This window comes from Tupaia chinensis, unplaced genomic scaffold (genome assembly GCF_000334495.1).
Source record: "Tupaia chinensis unplaced genomic scaffold, TupChi_1.0 Scaffold000104_1, whole genome shotgun sequence".
In the NCBI taxonomy this organism is placed as follows: domain Eukaryota; kingdom Metazoa; phylum Chordata; class Mammalia; order Scandentia; family Tupaiidae; genus Tupaia; species Tupaia belangeri.
Window position 1 is genome coordinate 2,063,410 of NW_006159568.1, and position 16,677 is coordinate 2,080,086.

General features: G+C 38.4%; 1 protein-coding gene and 1 pseudogene across 1 annotated transcript in view; one reads left to right on the forward strand and one right to left on the reverse strand.

The window, feature by feature from the left end:
* DCAF10 (DDB1 and CUL4 associated factor 10) overlaps positions 1–16,677 on the reverse strand; it is a gene marked incomplete at its 5' end in the record, with an annotated part of 51,519 nt that overhangs the window by 11,863 nt on the left and 22,979 nt on the right. The window contains 2 exon segments of the mRNA XM_006143728.3: positions 1,435–1,637; positions 14,096–14,293. Coding sequence (XP_006143790.2) covers positions 1,435–1,637; positions 14,096–14,293 — 401 coding nt within the window.
* Positions 6,762–7,352, forward strand: LOC106734385 (60S ribosomal protein L21 pseudogene; annotated as a pseudogene).

Here is a 16,677-nt window from a genome sequence, read left to right on the forward strand (position 1 = left end):
GGCAAAAAAGCGGGACCCCCCCCCCGGAGCCCCCTTTTTTTTTTTTAACCTGCCAAAAGGTGCCTGTGCTTGCCAAAGAGAGACAGAGACAGAGACAGAGGCAGAGAAAGAGGGAGAAAACAACCCCTAGTGATGTGGTTGATTGTGTCAAGCCATAATCTCTTCTCCATTTCTCCAACCTTTGGGATTTGGGGCACATACACACATATGCACTGGGCATGTTTTTTAAGCCTCCAGGGGCCAGGATTCAAATGATGGTTGGTCAGCTATATGGGATCTGGCTCCCTTAACAAGGCCACAGGTTCAGCCCTGTGAAGCTACTTTTTAACAGCAATTTATGAATGACTCTTTCCAAATGCTTTAAAGTCTTTTTTTTCTAGGTTTGTGTTCATAAACAGAATATTACAAATGATGGTTATGTTCCAAAACCAGTCTTCTCTTTCTCAAAGGCAGATAAAATATAGTCTCTTCATCATATAATGTTGCTAAAACAGTAGTTTTTCTGAACCCCAATTCCACTTAAGTTTAATGGAATCAGCAAAAGCTATAGAGCTTCAGCAAAAGCAGGAGAGTATTTAGGGGGTCATGAGAAAAGATGGCACTAGTTACCTGTGTCTGGATATCTGGAACTATAGAATACAATATATATTTAAACTAACACTCTCTATTGACCATAACTTGAAAATTTGGTTAAATTCCAGAAGTACTTGACTGATACTTCTTTGGGCCATCACTAATCTTTTGAAAGTGCTTACTGAAAAATACTGATGAACAAGCCGGTAGGTGTGGCATGGTGGCTAAAGGCACTGGATTCCCACATGGCTGACTGTGGTTTGAGTCCCAGACCTGGTGGTTTGCTTTCTCACTTTCTTTCTCTCTCTCTGTTTCTCTTTGATCAAACTGAAATAAACAAATGAATAAAGTTAAATAAAATAATTCTAAAAAAAACCTGATGGACAATTCTCTGCCAGAAAGCTACATGAAAGTATTTTTAGAATTAATGTAAATCTTTCTAAATCATTTGTGATACCGAGTCACAAACTAATGCCATGTCAGAGATACATACAGATCATTATACTTTCTTGGAAATAAGCTATTCTGAAGAATGTCTTAAAATTTTCTTCCCTTTCCTGTTATCATTCTCAGAATAGAAACATATACCATCCTTGGCGGCAGCAGGTGGGGGTGGTGCTGGACTCCCACATGGCCAACCATAGTTCGAGAATCAGACCTGGTGTCCTGTTTTCTCACTTTCCCTCTCTCTCTGTCTCTCCCTCTCTGGTAAAATTAAATAATAATAATAATAATAATAAAATAAAAAATTCTTTAAAAAAACTTGAACACAACATTAAACATTAAAAATAAATACGTAGCAGCATCCTTATGCCCAAGATTCTTTAGAAAACTTTTTTAATCAAAAAAAGAAAAGCTTACCTGAACTTGATGTAGTTCTTCTTGCTCTTAAAATAGGATAGCTGCCTACTTCTAAAGACTTAGTTAAGTCAAGATCATGCAAAATCAAGAGATAGCCAGACGACGTTGAGATCAACATTTTGGAACAATCTGGTGTTAATCTCATTCGCATGAGAAAACGTGTGTGGAAGAATTTCTTATGTGGACACCCATCTTCTGTACACCTATAGAAGAAATCAAACCAACATAATCTAACGTTATCATAAATATAATGGTTCATGGATAGTTGGGTTTTTGCCCTTCAAAACAGAATTTACAGTCAATGTATATTTAGACCTATATACATGATTAATGGTTTGTTTTTTTTTACCATTCCTTCTATGATCTTCCTTTTAGATCATCTTTCTCTCTGAAGTATATCCCTGAAAATTGTTTAAACTTTCTTTCATGAGCAAAAGAGACAGAACAAGAAAGAGAGACATAGCACCCTGTACCCCCAAGGGTCCTGATCTTGGAATATACCCCATGCCTCTGCCAGCCCTGGATCATGGGCATGTGTGTACATGGCGTACTCAGGAAGGTCTCTAGATGTAAACCCAGAAGCTTTCCACTTCCTGAGAATTTTTAAATACTTTGCAGAAGTAATCTTTCTTTGTATTATTCTGGAAGTCTTTATTTTAGTCTTTCTGAACAAAGTTTTAACTGAGTATGTAACTTCAGGTTGATAATTACTTTCTAAATACTGGCTTGCAGTGTTTTTATTTTTAAGTCTGCTACTGGTCTACTGTTACTTTGGATAATTTATCTTTTCTTACCCCCTCTGGCTGATCCTCTGTGTCTTTGGAGTACTACAGTTTCAGTCTGATAGGCATAAATTTAGAACCCTATTTATTTATCTTTAATGGGATTCACTTCACTTTCCAAACTTTAAGGTTCATGATATTCATATATCCTAAAAAAAATTCTGTCCTTAGTCCAACATTGACTCTCCTTTTCTCTATTCTTTTGAGCTCCAAAAAGATGTCTGAAAGATTCATATTTGACCCTTCTTGTAGTATTCATTTGTGTTTTTTATGTCCACATTTCTACATGCTGTATTCTGGGTAACTTTTCAATACCTAGCTTTTCTCTTTCTTTTTCTTTCTTTCTCTCTCTCTCTCTCTTTCTTTCTTTGCCTCTGACAGGGTCTTGCTATGTCACAATCCTCCTACCTCAGTCTCCCAAGTAGCTGGGACAATAGGTACACATTACTGCACCTACCTTTTTAGGATAAGCCAGGAAATGAATCTGGGCCTCTTGTATGACCTCAGTCTGCTGAGTAGCAGTGTCTACCAGTTAGCTCTACCATAGCTGAACCTCGATAACTATCTTTTTTTTTCAGGTTTCTTTTTCCTTTGCTATAGGGGACATGTGCTCACCAGAAAGAGACAAAAAATGAGAAATCACTCCCCAGAGGGGATGGCCACTCTGCAATCCCTTTTCCTCCACTCTCCTCTCGGAATCTTGGGCATGCATGCACATGCACCCAGCCTGAGATTAAGCCACTGGGTCCAGGACTTGAACTGCAGTCAACTACAGGGGAGTCCAGCAACATAGCCATTACGCCAACAGCTGGTCCCTCAATAACTATCTCCTAATCAATTGTTTTTTAAAGAGGTTTTCGGCATAGGGCACATGTGCTTCCCTGAGAGAGACAGACTGATACAGTGATGGGGCAAGTGAGAAACACACCCCGGGGAGGATGGTCACAGCACAATCCCTTCTCCATTCTCCTCCTGGGATTCTGAGTATGCACACATGCGCCCAGTGTGAGTTTCAAGCTGCTAGGTCCGGCTTGAACTGTGATCAGCCATATGGGTGTCTAGCACCGTAACCACTATGCTACCTACTGGTCCTGTAATCTATTAAAAATTTTTTTAGAATAATTATTTTGGGAAACCAGCAGTTGGCGTAATGGCTATGTCACTGGACTCCCATGTAGTCAACTGCGGATTGAATCGCAGGCCTGGTGGCTTAAACTCATGCCGGGCACGTGTAAGAAAACATACTAACTTAAAAGTGCTATGTATATGTATATATATATATATATATATATATATACACACATATATAATGTGCATATATATAAAACTTGAAAGTGCTGTGTGTGTGTGTATGTGTGTGTGTGTACCTATATATATATATATATATTTACTTTATTATTTTTTATTTTAAAAATTTGACCACAGAAAATGAAAAAAACAAGTCACCAGGTCCAGGACTTGAATTGTGGTCTGCCATATGTGAGCCCAGTGCTTTAGCCACCATGCCACCTCCCAGTCCCCCAATCTATTTTAAAGCTATGTTTAACCCACTATTTGATCCATCCTGTTTTTAAAATTTCCATAATGTGTGTGTGTGTGTGTGTGTGTGTGTGTGTGCATGCTAGAGGGAGTAGGGTACATATGCCAGCCAAAAAGAAAGCTAGCAAAAAGAGAAAGCACCCCCCATGGGGAATGGTCACTCCATAATCCTTTCTCCTCCATCTCTCCTTCCTTTCAGGATTTTTGGCACACGTATCTGGCATATTTCTTAAACTGGGACTTAAACCACATAGTCAGCCATGTGAAATCCAGTGCTTTAACCACTAGGCCCTAGCCTGTGGTTAAGACCAGCCCAGCTCCTTGTCTTTTTGACAGATTTTTTTCCTTGCCTATTTTTATTCCTTTTGTAGTTATTTTTTCTTAAAATTGGAAGACCATGCCATAACCCATAAAAAAGTACATAAAATATGTACTTTAAAGAAAATGAAGGGACCAGCAGTTAGTATAATGGCTATGTCGCTGGACTCCCATGTAATTGACCGTAGTTTGCGTCCTGGACCCGGCGGTGGCTTAAAACTCACGCTGTGTGTGTGTGTGTGTGTGTGTGTGTGTGCATGTGTACCCAAGATCCCGAGAGGAGAATGGAGGAAAAGGGATTGCGGCATGGCCATCCCCCTCGGGGGTGATTTCTCGCTTTCTGTCTCTCTGTCTGGCGAGCGCACACATCCTATAGCAAAAACCTCTCCCTCTCCCCAAAAAAGAAAATGAATACCTGTAACTGATACTCACATTACAAAGAATGATACCTGAGGAGAATGGAGGTCAAGGTATTGTGATGTGGTCATCCCTCCTGGGGGGTGATTTCTCGCTTTCTCTCTGTCTCTATCTTTCTGGGGAGTGCACACGCCATATAACCAAAAAACCTCTCCAAAAAAACCCCCAGACAGACAGAGAGATAGGGGATGGCCTCCCTGGCCATTCCATCACTGCAATTCTTTCTCCTCCAGTCTTGGGATTTTGAGCATGTATGCACACATGCCTAACATGATTTTCTGATTTTCTTTTGGAGAGATTTTTTGCTATAGGATGTGTATACTCACTGGAGAGACAGGGGGAATGTCCATGCTACAGTCCCTTTGCCACTCTCCTCAGGATTTCTGGCACACATGCAGATGTACCTGGCATGTGTTTCTTTCTTTCTTTTTTTAAGAATTATTTTATTTAATTTTTATTTCTTTATTTTAATTTGACCAGAGAGGGACAGAGTGAGAGAGAGATTAAGTAAGAAACCAAGCTGCCAGGTCCAGGACTCAATCGTGGTTGGCTATGTGGGAATCCAGCGCCCTTAACCACGATGCCCCCCACCCCCCCGGGGCATGTGTTTCAAGCCACTGGGTCCAGGATTCAAACTGCAGTGGACCATGTGGGAGTCCAGCACCTTAACCACTACACCACCTGCTGGTCCATAGATTACATTCTTAAATACTGTCTTTCACTTGAACCCTTAATTTCCCCTTCTATTACTGAGTACTAAGGTCGCCAGTTCCTGATTTTTGACGATTCTATGTAAATTAAGTTCTTAATTTTCCCCATTGACAACTTAAGATTCAGCTTTCTCAGATTAAGTCAAATTTCTTAAATCAGTTGCCATTCATTTACCTGCTTTCCAGCTTCTTAAATTCTGTTGTCACTGCTTTCTCTCCCATTTCCCTATCTTTATGAGTTTATTTTAAAATTGCTTACTGTAGTTTTAGAGGTGTCTTCTCAGCTACTTACTTTATGTAGGTCTTACAATGACTTAAATAAAATTTATAATTGTCTCCATAACATTTATACATATCTTCTGTTGTAATTTATTTCTATGTACTGAGTACATAGGAAGTTTTTGATTAAAAAAATTACATACTTTAAAACCTTTACATTGTTTGCTGTGTATAGCAACACTACTGACTTTTACATTTTGAGCTTGCATCTAATAATCTTTATTATTTTCTTAAATGACAAAATTGTATATATTTATGATTTACAATGTTTTGAAATATGTATACACTGTGAAATGGCTAAGTATTTATATATATATATATATAATCTAATAGGCTTTTTTACTTGTGGTGAGAATGTTTAAAATATGCTCTTTCAGCAAATTTCAAGTATATAATTTTATTATTGTAACTATGCTATACAATATGTCTCCTCAACTTACTCTGTCTCATTAAAATTTTGTATACTTTGACCACCATCCCTCTCATTCTGCTCTCTACCATATCCCCAGCCTCTGGCAACTGCCATTCTATTCTCTGCTTCTACTGAGTTGAACTTTTTTAGATTTCACATGTAAGCAGTTGTCATCTCTCTGTCCCTGGCTTATTTCACTTAACATAATATCCTTTTTGTTCATCTATGCTGTTAAAAATGATAAGATTTCCTTCTTTTTTTTTTTTTTTTTTTTTTTTAGGTTTTTGCCATAGGGTAGGTGTGTCTGGTAGGGAGGGAGAGTGGAGTGAGAAAACACTCCTCAAGGAAGATGGACATACTGCGATCTCATTTTCTCCATCATCCTCTTGGGATTTTGGGCGTGTGCACACACACACGTGCTCAGTGTTTTTCAGGCCATCAGGTCTGAGACTTGATCCACAAAGTCGAACACATTGGGACCCAGGACTTTAACCATCATCCACCACCTGGCCCAAGATTTTCTTTTTAAAGGCTGAATAGTATTGCATTTTGTACATGTACTCATTTCAAAAATCCATTCATGGTGAGTACTTACATTGACTCCATATCTTGACTATTGTGAATCATGCTGAAATGAACACAGAAATGCAAGTATTTCTAACATATTGATTGAATTTCCATTGAGTATATATGCAGTAAAAGAATTGCTGGAGAATGTGGTAGTTCTATTTTTTAAGTTTTTGAGAACCCTCCATACTGCCTTCTACAATTTATATCTAATAATCTTTGTTAATATTTACTAATTCTGATAAACTTCTCTGAAGAATTTCTAGGATTTTCTATAAAGAACAGACCAGGAGTTGGAAAACTATGGTCCATGGCCAAATCTGCCCACTGCCTGTTCTTAAATCAAAATTTATGAATCCAGTTTTTGGTCGGAACCACCATCTTCCAATAATTAATCAAAATGACGAACACAGGAGAGGTACTCAATTTATGTTCTCTAGGCCTTTTAGAAAACATGGAGTGGTTCCTTTGGCAACGTATATGCGCATCTACAAGAAAAGTGGTATTGTAGACATCAAGGGAATGGGTACTGCTCAAAAAGGAATGCCCCACAAATGTTACCGTGGCAAAACTGGAAGAGTCTACAATGTTACCCAACATGCTGTTGGTATTGTTGTAAAAAAAAAAAAAAAAAAAAAAAACACACAAGATAAGGGCAAGATTCTTGCCAAGAGAATGAATGTGCGTATTGAGCATATTAAGCATTCTAAGAGCAGAGATAGCTTCCTAAAACGTGTGAAGGAAAATGACCAGAAAAAGAAGGAAGCCAAAGAGAAAGGTACCTGGGTTCAACTAAAGTGCCAGCCTGCTCCACCCAGAGAAGCACACTTTGTGAGAACCAATGGAAAGGAGCCTAAGCCGCTGGAACCTATTCCCTATGAATTCATGGCATGATGGGTGTTAAAAATAAACTAATCTATGGTCTACAAAAAAAAATTGATGAAGCCATACCCATTCATTTATGTACTATCTATGGTTGTTCAGAGACAATAGAGTACTCAAAGCCTAACATATTTACTACCTAGTCCTTTACAGAAACATTTTGACAACACTGGATATAATCACATCAACTGTGAATCATACTGTTTCTTTTTTGCTTGCCAAGCTTACACAGATACTTTTTTCTTTCTTTCTGTTATTGTATCAACTAGTACCCTTTCTCCTCATCCCCCTTCCATGACACTTACAAACAGTAGTAACAATGGGGCAAGTTCTCTTTCCTGATTATATAAAGAAAACATCTAAAGACTGGTCAATTAAAAAATGTATTTAGGTTTTCAGGTCAGCAGGTGGTGTGGAGGTTAAGGCACCAGATCCCACATGGTCGGTCACCTGGGCAAAATGAGTCCCAGACCCAGCAACTTGAGAATCACACTAGGGACATGTATGTGCATGCCCCAAATTGCATGCCCTATATAACAAAAACTAAAAAAAAAGGTATTTAGGTTTTTAGTGTATGTATGTATGTATGAGTGTGTGTGTATATGTATATATATAAAATTTTTTAGTGAGTTATTTATCATTCTGGCTATTTTTTTTTTTTCTTTTGGAGAGGTTTTTGCTATGGGGTGTATGTGCTCACCAGGACAGAGAGACAAAAAGCAAGAAATCACCCTCCAGGGGAGATGACCACACTGCAATCCCTTCTCCACCATTTTTCTCTCAGGATCTTGGGCATGCACACACACGCACCCAGCGTGAGTTTAAGCCACCGGGTCTGAGATTCGAACCACAGTCAACCACATGGCAGTCCAACGACAGAGTCATTATGCCAACTGCTAGTCCCACTAATTTTTTTTTAAGAATTTTATTTGTTGTTCATTTTAATTTGACTAGAGAGACACAGAGAAAGGGAAAGCGAGAAAGCAAGCCAACAGGTCCAGGACTTGAACTGTGGTCGGCCACGTGGGAGTCAGCACCTAAACCACTGCGCCACCTGCCGGCCCCACTAATTTTTTTTTTTTTTGAGAGGTTTTTGCTATAGGGCGTGTACACTTGCCGAAGAGACAAAGAGAGACAGAAAGTGAGAAATCACCCCCCTTGGGGTATGTCCACAGCGCAATTCCTTCTCTCTGAATCTTGGGCACACATGTACGTGTGGGAGTGATTTCTTGCTTTCTGTCTCTCTGGTGATCTCACGTGCCCTATGGCAAAAATCTCTTTAAAAAATTTATTCCTCAGTATTTTATTCTTTTTGATGCTATTACTAATGGAATTAATCCCCCCATTCAGTTTTGAATTGTTCATTGCTTATAGGTAGAAATACAACTCACTTTTTGTATATTAATCTTTTTTATTTTTTATTTAATGTCAGAGGGCACATACATGCAAGTGTGCACACAAGAGAAGGGAAAGCACCCCCAATGGGGCCTGGTCATGCCATGATCCTTTTTTGTCCAATCCTTCATCCTGTTAGGACCTTGGTCACATGTATGCATGCCTGGTATGTTTTTCAAGTCACCATGACCAAGACTTGAACCCTGGTTGGCCATGTGGGATCTGGTTTCCTCTATGTAACATGTAACTACTTTGTTAGGGAGCTGGCCCTATTTATTTTGTATCCTGTGAACTTGCTGAAATTATTTATTAGTTCTAGTGATTTGCTTTGTTTTGACTGTGGTCCCTTAAGATTTTCTACATACAATATTGTATCTACCACATATGAAGATAGCTTTACTTCTTTAAAAAAAAAACTTATTTAACTTTGTTATTACTTATTTTTGTTTTAATTTGACCAGAGAGAGTCAAGAGTGAGAAAGGGAAAGTGAGAAAGCAAGTCATCAGGTTCAAGACTTGAACCGTGGTCAGTCATGTGGGAGGCCAGAACCATAACCACCATGCTACCTGCAGGCCCCAAGATAGCTTTACTTCTTCCTTTCCAAACTAGATTTATTTTTATTTCATTTTCTGGCCTGATTTCATTTCCAGTGCCATATTGTACCTCCTGTACAATGTTGAATACAAGTAGAGAGCCTTGTTCCGAGTGGTGGGGCATGCACTTTGTCAACATTAAAAATGATTTCAGTTGTAGTAGGTTTTTCACAGATGTCTTTTTGCAAAATGAAGAAGTTCCCTTTTGTTTCTAATTTGATGAAAAATGAGTGTTGTATTTTTAAAGTTTTTTCTTTATTCATGATAATGTACAAACACATGTAAGAATGAGAGAAACAGCAGGGCACCCTCCTAGTGTCTTGTCACAGCATAATCTCCTTCCTCCAGTCTGTTGGATTTGGGGCACTCTCATGCTTATCTGGCATGTTTCAGGCTGACCACACTAAGAATTCAAACTGTGATCACCATATGGGATCCAGTTTTCCTTGAGTAGCCTATTACACTGTATCATAGAGCTGGCTCCCAGGTGTTGGAAACTGTCAAATACTTTTCTGTTTTTATTAAGATGATCATACAGGTTTTTGAACTTTATTAGTATGATGTATTTCATTAGTTAATTTTTGGATGTTAAATAAACCCTGCATTCCTGGGATAAATGCCATTTGGTCATGACATATAATCTTTTATATATGTTGCAAGATATGATTTGCTAATATTTTATTAAAGATTTTTGCTGGGACCAGCAGTTAGCATAATGGCTATGTTGCTGAACTCCCATGTAGCTGGCTGTGATTCGAGTCCCAGACCTGGTGGCTTAAACTCACGCTGGGCGCGTATGCCTGCATGCCCAAGATCCTGAGGAGAATGGAGAAGAGATTGCGGTGTGGCCATCCCCCCAGGGGGTGATTTCTCGCTTTCTGTCTCTCTGTCTCTGTCTTTCTGGCAAGCGCACATGCCCTATAGCAAACACCTCTCAAAAAAAATTTTTTTTTTGCATGAAAAACTTTTTTAAGAGAGATTTTTGCTATAGGGCGCGTGCACTCGCCAGAGATACAGAGACAGAGACAGAAAGCGAGAAATCCCCCCAGCCCCAGGGAGAAAGGCCATGCCACAATCCTCCTCCAATCTCCTCTGGGGATTTTGGGCATGCACACACATGGACCCAGTGTGAGTTTTAAGCTGCTAGGACTAGGACTTTAACCATAGTTGACTACATGGGATTCCAGGGATGTAATCATTAGGCTATATGCTGGTCCCTAATTTTTTTTTTTTTTTTTTTTTAACCACTATTGGTCTGTAGGTTTCTATTCTTAACCATGTTTGTCTGGTTTTGGTGTAAGGGTAATAATACTACACTCGAAAAATGAATTGTGAAGGCCAGCACATAGTACGGGATTAAGAACAGTGTATAGGGAGCTGGATCCCACATTACCAGCCATGGTTTGAATATCAGCCTCTGTGGCTTAAAAAATATGGTAGGCACGTGTGCACGTCCCAAATCTGGATGGCATGAAATAATGGAGGAAAAAGGACTGTTTTTGCATGTAGACGCAAGTATCCTAAAGAAAACCGAATACTGTGGTTTTTTTTTTATTTTATTGGCCAGATGGTACATGTGCTCACCAAAGACGGGGCTGGGGGCAGGGGGAGAAAGCACTCCCAGTGGGGTATGGCATGCCCAAATCCCTTCTTCACTTCTCCACTTTGCTAGGATTTGTGTATTCATACATATGGGCCCAGCATGTCTCTCAAGCCATGGCTGGGATTCCAAATGCATTCAACATTTGGCTCCTTAACATCTGAGCTATGGGTCTTGCCTGTATTTCAGGTTTTCTATTCTTCCTTGATTACTTATGCTAAGGTGTATTTTTTTTTTAAGTAACTTTCTATTTCATCTTTCAAGTACATAGGCAAAAGCTGGTGTTATCATCTTACTCTATTTTTATGACTCCTTTTGAATTGCTAGTATTATTTGTTTCCTCTCTTGTTCCTCCTGATGGGCCCTAATAGAGAACTACTTAGCTTTTTCAAAGAGCAGGCTTTAAAAAATCGTCTTTACTGTATTTTCATTTTCAATTCCACTAACTTTGTGCTTTATCATTTCCATATATCTACTTTAATTGGGTTTTACCCTTTCAGTTTTTTTCAAGTGTTTTTGTAAAATGTTCAATTCTCATATTTTCTGATTTTATTATAATTTCTTCTTTGACACAAGAATTACTTAGGGAGTGAGTTTACATGTTTCTAAACATGGGAACTTTAAATTATCTGTATTAACTAAACTGCAGAAGTCAGAGAAAATGGTTTGTGTGATAAAAGTTCTTAGATGCAAGTTGTGAGTTACTTTGTAGTCCAGGATATGCTCAACTTTTTTTTAATACTTATTCTAAGTTTGCTTCAGAAGACTGCAGAGGATATTTGTAGGGAGCAGAATTCTAAATATATCTAATACTTCAAGAGGTTTAATAATATTTAAATCTTCTATAGCCTTACTCATTTTATTGTCTATCTTATAACTATTAGCAAACAAGAGAATGGTCTTAACATTTTCCACTTAAATGGAAAAGCAACCCCCCCATGGGACATATTTCTTTTAAGTCTATCCATTTTTGCCTCTTATGGTCTTGGGCTATATTTTTAGTTAAACACAAGATAAGAATTATTCCATATTCTAGAAAAATAAACCTTTTAATATAGTACCTTTTGTCAACAATGATTTTTGTCTTAAGCTCTATTTTGTCTGCTATTAATAAAGCTGTATCTGTTTTTCTTTCTTTTTTAAAAAATTTTGCTATAGGGCCCATGTCCTCATCAGAGAGACAAAGTGAGAGGGAAAGGGACGAAACACTCCACAGGGGGCATGGCCATGCCAGTCCTTTCTCCTCTAGAGATTTTGGGAATGCATGCACATGTACCTGACACATTTTCTAAGTCACAGGGCTGGAACTAGAACTGTACAGTTTGGCCAAGTGGGATCCAACTGCCTTAACCACCACACCAACAGCTGGCTGATAACCAGCATTTTTTTTTTTAAGAATTATTTTATTTTGCCAGAGGGTGCCCATACTTGCTAGAGTGAGTGAGAGTGTAAGAGAGTGAGTGAGTGAGTGAGAGAGAAAGCACCCCTCATGGGACATATTTCCCCCAATGAATCCCTCCTCCTCCATTTATCCCTTCTTTGGGTATTTTGGGTATGTATGCACATGCACCCAGAGTGTTTTTCAAGCTGTTGGGTATGGGAGTCAAACCACACCGTTTGTCCATGTGGTTGGTATCTAGCCGTCTTAACCACCTCTCTACTGGCTGGCCCTTTAAATAATTCTTTCCTCCCCTTTAATGCATCTAGCGGATTGATCATGGTTTATTAACTTTTACCTTTCCACTACTTTGGAAGTTATTATTTATATTCCTATTCAAATTTCCTTTTTAAATTAAAAAAAATTGTTAATTTATCTTTAAAGATAACTAGCTAACAGCTCTATCCTCCAAACAATATGGGTAGTTACAAATCTTTAAAAATCTCACCTCTTTATATATATGAATTCTGAAAAAAACATTTTAGAAATGATCCTGTGTTACTGTATTATCATCTTGCCATATGTAACAAATAATTATTTTAATTATTTCTCAATTTCAACTCTATAATAATTTTTTCTATAAGGAGACATTTTATTGGAATGTTTCACAACACAGGCATAAGTGCATTCTAGGTGGGACAAGTAGTTCACTGTGCAAACCTGTCCTGGGAACTGCAGGATATTTAGAAACTGTGGTCCCTGCCAACTAAATGCCTAATTTCCCTATAGTGACAACCATAGCCATCCCATGCATTATTTCCAAACATTCCCTTCAGGATCAGTACCACTCCCAGTGACTGTTTTAAGGGAAACAAAGTGCAAACATTACATAATAAATAAATTTAGAATTCAAGGACCAAAAAGTGAGAAATGTTTTAGTTTCACAAAGAAAATGGAAAGATTTTTCCTTAAATTCTGGAAACTTATTTTGTAAACCAGTTTTCATCATAACTATACTAGTGATACTCCAAATCCTTCCCATATAATTTTCTATAAAATTTCTAATTGCAATACATACGTAACAAAAAATATATAATTATTTTTAAATTGTTTTCCCTAAAGCCATTTTTTTCTTTTTTATGTTTTAAGAGGTTTTTGCCTTAGGGCAAATGTGCTCATTGGAGAGAGAGACAGAGACAGTTTGAGAAAAATGAAAAATCATCCCCCGGGGGGGATGACCACACCACAATCCCTTCTCCTCCACAATCCCATCTCCTCTGATTTCTTCCCAGAATCTCAAACACGCACGCACATGCACTCAGCAATTTTTTTTTTTTTTTGGAGAGATTTTCACTGTAGGGCGCGTGCGCTCGCCAGACAGACAGAGAGAGACATAGAGACAGAAAGCGAGAAATCACCCCCCAGGGGGGATGGTCACGCCGCAATCCCTTCTCCTCCATTCTCCTCTCGGGATCTTGGGCATGCACGCACACGCACCCGGCGTGAGTTTTAAGCCACCGGGTCCGGGACACGAACCGCGGTCGACTACGTGGGAGTCCAGCAACACAGCCATTACGCTAACTGCTGGTTCCCCACTCGGCAATTTTTAAGCCACTGCGTCTGGGACTTGAACTGTGGTCTGCCATGTGGAAGTCCAGCAACATAAAGGCTATGCCATCTGCTGGCCCCCAATTTTCTTCTTAAAGCTAGGAGAGAATGCTGAATTTGTAACCATCTTTAAAAAAATGTTTTTATCTATAATCCTAACATAATCTCCTATTCACAAACCTGTTAGTGTCCCAAATAATGACATTTCCATCAAATCCTGAAGTTACTAAGAGTCTTGTATTAGTATCATATTCGATGTTCTTCACCCAGCTAGTGTGACCATGTAAAGTGCATACTTTCGTGTTCAATTTTCTCAGATCCCATAGTGCTATTGTAGTGTCATCAGAGCAGGTGGCGAACAGTCGGTTATCAAGAAACCTGCAAAAGCAGAAAAGAAAAACTGATTCACTTAATTTCTTTTTAAAGAAAATTTATTTGAGAAACACTCTCTATATTACCTAGACAAGAAAGAAAAAAAAGGACTATAAACTCACTGCATAAATCCAGTGATTCCAATATACAATAAATAGCAGGTATAATTCACATAATCACAGGGTCAGGATACTATGATTTAATGAGAACCACATCGTAATTTGATCCATTTGCTTTACATTAGTGATTTTTAATTACTGATTTTTATTTGCAACTGGAAATAGGGATAAGCTTTGGAGAACAGTGGTAGAGAGTAAGAAAACAACTTTAGAATCTGTGTAGGAAATGAAAATAGTGAAGACAGAATTTAATAGAAAACAGATTTTGAAGACTTGATTGCTAAATCTTGCTAAAGCATAAAGGTTCAAAATCTGCTGCAAGAAACATCTCTACTTAGAACACATTTGTACACAAAAATTGCTATTCAAATTGCTATCATTTTAAGGCTATTAATTCAAAGGTTTCCCCCCAAATAATCTCACTTGGTGATATTAGGTCCAGTCAAGATTACAAAATAGACTTAATTAAAAATGCTCTATAATTCACTTTTAATTATCTACTCTAATTTCTCAATTGCTAGTGAGAACATATTTCAAATACTTAAATAACAAATGAATTATCTGCCCTTAAATTTCTGTCTAAGTCAATATTAGGATGCTTTTACATACTCTTATATGTAACTTTCTAATCTCTTGCAGATGAAATGGATTCTGGATCTTCCAAAATAAAATTATATATAATTCTTATCAGAAATCACCCTCAATATTCACAAACACTGTAATAACCTTCCTGAAACATCACAGTTTTAAAAGTCCAAGTCTTTACACAGGCTGTTTCCAACACCTAAAAGCACCTTCTCCCTGCCTCTTGATCTGGCTAACTCTTGCTTTCCTTTTGATATTCAGCTTTTATCACCTCCAGGAAGGCATCCTTCTCTCTCTAACCTGGAGTAGAAAGATCAATTGTCTAAGTTCCCAAAGCACTATACATTTCTAACAAAATACTTACATTATAGTGCAAGGAATAACTGTATAAAGCTATAAACTTCTTGAAGGTGGGGGAAATGCCTAGTTCAGTCAGATCTATCGTACTCAACACACATGGTATCAGACACCTATGTACTCAAAAATATTTATTAAATAAATGAATGAGAGGAATTCACTGTTACTGAAGAAGATATTATAAATATGTAATTACGTAAAATAGCAGTGTGGAATAAACTAAAGGAAGACTGGCCAGAAAAGATCTCATAGCCATGTCATTTGAACTGACTTTCAAAAATAAAGAGGAAAAAATAAAAAATAAAAAATAAAGAGGAGGTGAGGACCAGCAGGTTGTGTGGTGGTAAACATTCTCACATGGCTGACCACAGTTCAAGTCCTGAACCTGGTGGCTTGCTTTCTCACTTCTTCCCTCCCTCTCTCTGGTCAAATTAAAATAAATAAAATTAAATAAGTAATTCTTGAAAAAAATTTAAAAATAAAGAGGAGGGGCCCAGCTATAGTGCATAAGTAGCCTACCACTTGGAAGGCTGTAAACCAAGTGGGAGACCAGGGCTCAGTTTCTAGGCTAAGTTGAACATGCCAGGCATGCCTGCATGTGTCTGTAACCCTCGCTAATTGGGAGGCTGGGGCAGGAAGATCATGAAACTGCAAGGTTCTGCCAAAAAACTACCGGCACTTTCTATCCCTCATTTGCTATCTCTTCCTCGTTCATAAAAGAAAAAAGAAAACAAAGAGGAGGTCCAGCTATGGTAGATGCTGCTACCAAGGGGGCTAAGGCAATAAAGAAGGCTCAAATTCAATTCCAAGCCCACTCTAAAATCTGGCTACAGTGGGACACATTTGTAGTTTCAGAAACTCAGGAGACAGAAACAAAAGGCTGTGACATTGCAAGACTCTGTCTAAAAAGTCATTTTTAAAAAATTAAAAAAACAAACAAGAACTATCTAGCTGCCACAGGGTAAGCCAAAGAACAAATGCACATAAGGGAATGGTGTACTCCTAGAAGTAGCAGACATTAAAAGTACTGTGTGTGGGGACCAGCAGTTAGCGTAATGGCTATGTTGCTGGACTCCCATGTAGCCAAGTGTGGTTCGAGTCCCAGACCTGGTGGCTTAAACTCATGCTGTGTGCGTGTGTGTGCATGCCCAAAATACCAAGAGGAAAATGGAGGAGAAGGGATTGTGGCGTGGCCATCCCTCCTGGGGGGTGATTTATTGCTTTCTGTCTCTCCGTCTCTCTCTCTCTGGCAAGCGCATGTGCCCTATAGCAAAAACCTCTCAAAAAAAAAAAAAAAAAAAAGAAAAAAACAACAAAAAAAGAGAACCC